The sequence below is a fragment of the Malania oleifera genome, chromosome 13 (assembly GCF_029873635.1).
Source record: "Malania oleifera isolate guangnan ecotype guangnan chromosome 13, ASM2987363v1, whole genome shotgun sequence".
Classification (NCBI taxonomy): Eukaryota; Viridiplantae; Streptophyta; class Magnoliopsida; order Santalales; family Ximeniaceae; genus Malania; species Malania oleifera.
In genome coordinates, this window is record NC_080429.1 from 4722334 (window position 1) to 4726218 (window position 3885).

The 3885-nt window shown below is 39.5% G+C and overlaps 1 protein-coding gene across 2 annotated transcripts; it reads left to right on the top strand.

The window, feature by feature from the left end:
* The first annotated feature begins 269 nt into the window (after positions 1-269).
* LOC131145403 (pentatricopeptide repeat-containing protein At3g49170, chloroplastic) lies at positions 270-3493 on the top strand. Of its 2 annotated transcripts, XM_058094428.1 has the most exons (2): positions 270-2624; positions 2984-3493. In XM_058094428.1, exons 1-2 carry the CDS (start codon positions 300-302, stop codon positions 3035-3037), a joined length of 2379 nt encoding a protein of 792 aa, XP_057950411.1. In that variant the 5' UTR covers positions 270-299; the 3' UTR covers positions 3038-3493. The 2 variants fall into 2 exon arrangements, with proteins under 2 accessions (XP_057950411.1, XP_057950410.1); XM_058094427.1 differs by having other exon boundaries at positions 270-3493.
* Positions 3494-3885: the final 392 nt, after the last annotated feature.

Here is a 3885-nt window from a genome sequence, read left to right on the forward strand (position 1 = left end):
TTTATTATAGTATTTTTAAATATGTATATTTTAAATTTTATTATTTTAATTGTATTTTTATAGTTTTATTTAATTTAAAGATGAAATAAGTATTCTTTAATTATGTTTTTATTTATTTTAATTTTATAAATGTTAACTAAATCGATTACTAGTTTTTTCTAATTTTTTATTTTTATTTCTGATTGTCCTTTGCCCAAAATTATTTGGCCAATCCCCTTGCACAAACGCATTTATAGCCTGCAATATGATCGTTACAAAAATTCAAATTGCGAACCGGAAAAGCAGAGCCGTTGGAGAGAATGATGTCATTCTTTCTTCCCTCCGCCGCCAAACTCCAGCCTTCTCTCCCACCCTCAAAGCCCTCTCGCCATAAACTCTCACAATCACCGCCGCTGTCGTTATCCCCACTGCATTCTCCGAAGCACTACCCCAACTCCGAAGCTCTCAACAACCGTCTGATCCACTTGGCCGACGCGGGCCGTCTCCGCGAAGCAATCGCCGTCCTTGATCAGGGCTTCACTCCTGATCTCCCCACCTTCTCCGTCCTCCTCAAATCCTGCATCAGGTCTGGAAGCTTTGAACTTGGGAAGCTCGTCCACGCCCAATTGACTCGGTCCGGTCTCCAATTCGACTCGATTGCTCTCAACACGCTGATCAGCTTGTACTCAAAATGCGGGGATTGGGTCGCTGCCAATGGGATATTCGAGAGTATGGGTGAGCGTAGGAACTTGGTTTCGTGGAGCGCTATGATCTCCTGCTTTGCTAATAACAATTTGGAATCGCAAGCCATTGTTGCGTTCTTTGATATGGTTGAATCTGGGTGGTATCCGAATGAGTATTGCTTTTCGGCAGTGATTCGGGCGTGTTCGAATGTGGAGAATTTGCTAATTGGGAGACTTATTCTTGGGTTTGTGATAAAAACTGGGTACTTTGAGTCTCATGTGTGTGTTGGGTGTGCTTTGATTGACATGTTTGTGAAGGGTGGTTCTGATTTGGGTTCTGCGTATACGGTGTTTGACAAAATGCCTGAGAGGAATGTTGTTACGTGGACTTTGATGATTACTAGGTATGCGCAGTTGGGTCAGCCGATAGATGCCATTGACTTGTATTTGAATATGGTACAGAATGGGTTTGTTCCCGATCGATTCACTTTCAGCAGTGTTGTTCCAGCTTCTGCTGAACTGGGATTATTGTCTCTTGGGCAGCAACTGCATTCTCAGGTGATAAGGTCAGGGTTGGCTTTGGATAGTTGTGTGGGGTGTAGTTTGGTGGATATGTATGCGAAGTGTGCATCGAATGGATCTGTGGATGAATCGAAAAAAGTTTTTGATCAGATGACTGGTCATAACGTCATGTCTTGGACTGCAATTATCACAGGGTATGTGCAAAATGGAGAACATGATAAGGAGGCCATTGATCTTTTTTGTAAAATGATAAAGGGTCCAGTTCAACCAAATCATTTCACATTCGCCAGTGTTTTCAAGGCATGTGGAAGTCTTTCTGATCTGGATGTGGGAGAACAGGTTCATAGTCTTGCGGTGAAACTGGGCCTCTCTTCAGTTAATTGTGTGGGAAATTCTATTATTAGCATGTATGCTCGGTCTGATAGGATGGAAGATGCCCGGAAGGCTTTTGATGTTCTGTTTGAGAAGAATTTGGTTTCATACAATGCAGTTGTTGATGGTTACACAAAGAATATGAATTCTGACGAAGCTTTTGAACTCTTTCACCAAATTGAGGATAGGGGATTTGGGGTCAGTGCCTTCACATTTGCTAGTTTATTGAGTGGGGCTGCAAGTATAGGTGCTATTAGTAAGGGTGAGCAAATTCATGCTCGGTTACTAAAAGCAGGGTTTGAATCAAACCAATGCATATGTAATGCCCTGATCTCTATGTATTCCAAGTGTGGAAACTTATTAGCTGCCTCTCAAGTTTTTGACGAAATGAGTGATCAAAATTTAATCTCCTGGACTTCAATCATCACTGGTTTTGCAAAACATGGATATGCAACAAGAGCATTGGAAATGTTTCGCAAAATGATTGAAATAGGAGTCAAGCCAAATGAGATCACCTATATAGCTGTTTTATCAGCTTGTAGCCATGTGGGTATGATTTACGAGGGATGGAATCACTTCAATTCAATGCAAAAAGAACATGGAATTGTCCCAAGAATGGAACATTATGCATGTATGGTTGATTTATTAGGCCGATCTGGCTTGCTTGCGGAAGCTGTTGACTTCATTAACTCAATGCCTTTTAAGGCTGATGCTCTAGTGTGGCGTACACTACTTGGAGCCTGCGCAGTTCATGGCAATTCAGAGCTGGGGAAACACGCTGCAAACATGATTCTTGAGCAGGACCCTCATGATCCAGCTGCATATATCTTACTATCAAATTTGTACGCTTCAACAGGTAAATGGGAAGATGTAGTGAAAATCAGGAAAAATATGAAAGAGAGAAAATTGATTAAAGAAGCAGGATATAGCTGGATAGAGATAGAAAGTAAGGTGCACAAATTCTACGTGGGAGATACTTCACACCCATCAGCTAGGGAGATTTATGAGGAACTGGACCAACTTGCTTTTAAAATAAAGGAAGTGGGCTATGTTCCCAATACAGATTTTGTACTTCATGATGTGGAGGAAGAACGGAAGGAACAGTATCTTTTCCAACACAGTGAGAAAATTGCAGTAGCATTTGGCCTCATAAGCACATCCAAATCAAAACCCATTAGGGTATTTAAGAATCTTCGCGTGTGTGGAGATTGTCACACTGCAATAAAATACATTTCAATGGTCACGGGAAGAGAAATAATTGTAAGGGATTCAAACCGGTTTCATCATATCAAGGATGGTGCCTGCTCCTGCAAGGATTACTGGTGATATACTCAGAGTGAAGTTGGTAAAAAAGAAGGAATCTTTCAATTAGAGTTAGCACTGTCAGTTGGGCAAAACTATGGAACGATTTCCATCCCATTTCCTAGGTTCTATCCTCCATTTCAGTCTGCAGGCAGGCAGGGTATAATGTGGTATCTTGACGTATCCATAGTGGTTAACATGATGAATCCACAGTGTTTAATCAGTTAAGGCAGGATGTGCTTTCAATGATTTTCTTTTTTTGCATGCTGGTAATCAATGTACTATATATTTTTCTGTTCAAGCTGAAATCTGGAAAGGGATTCAACTGCAACCACCCCAAATGACTTGGGAATTCAGGTATTCTATTGCAGTATGAGTTTCTTAATAGTTAAGAATTCGCAAAAGCTGCCCATAGAGTTGGATTTTTTTACACACAGAGCTTAACGAGGATGAAGCTTTCTTCACTGTTATTTCTCTTATTCTGGGGCAATTAATTGCCTGCTGATTCTTTGTACTACCTGTTTTGCAAACTTTATAGTTCATATTTGCTGCATTTTTGTTGAAGTGCTACATGTATCTATATACCCTCTTTTGATCTCAACATTTTCTATGAGAATGTGCATTAATTTTTCCAATTCCAATCACGGCTTGTTATTGCTTGCACAATTGTATATTTAAGAATCTAAGTTGACAAATCAGATAATTTCAAGGCTTGTGAGTTTTCAACTGATTCTAATAATAGGACTCTAAGATAAGTGGCATAGCTGCATTTATTATGAATGTAACTTGCTTTCTTTGAGGTTCTGGATAAATGCGTCTTTTGGAATAATAATGCTCAAAAAATGACACTGACTAGCCTTTAACATTTAAATATGACTAGTTGTGCATGCGTATTGCATGTGAAATAATGAAATGATATGTACCAATAAGTTTTTTTTTTTTTACATTTCATAATTAATGCAAGTTTATTTTAAAGGGTTTATAGCTTAGGGCTCAGGTATAAGGTTTAGGGTTTTAGGGTTTAGGG

Excerpts from the sequence above, each read along its gene's own strand:
- LOC131145403 (XM_058094427.1), top strand. The coding sequence starts at position 300 with ATGATGTCATTCTTTCTTCCCTCCGCCGCCAAACTCCAGCCTTCTCTC.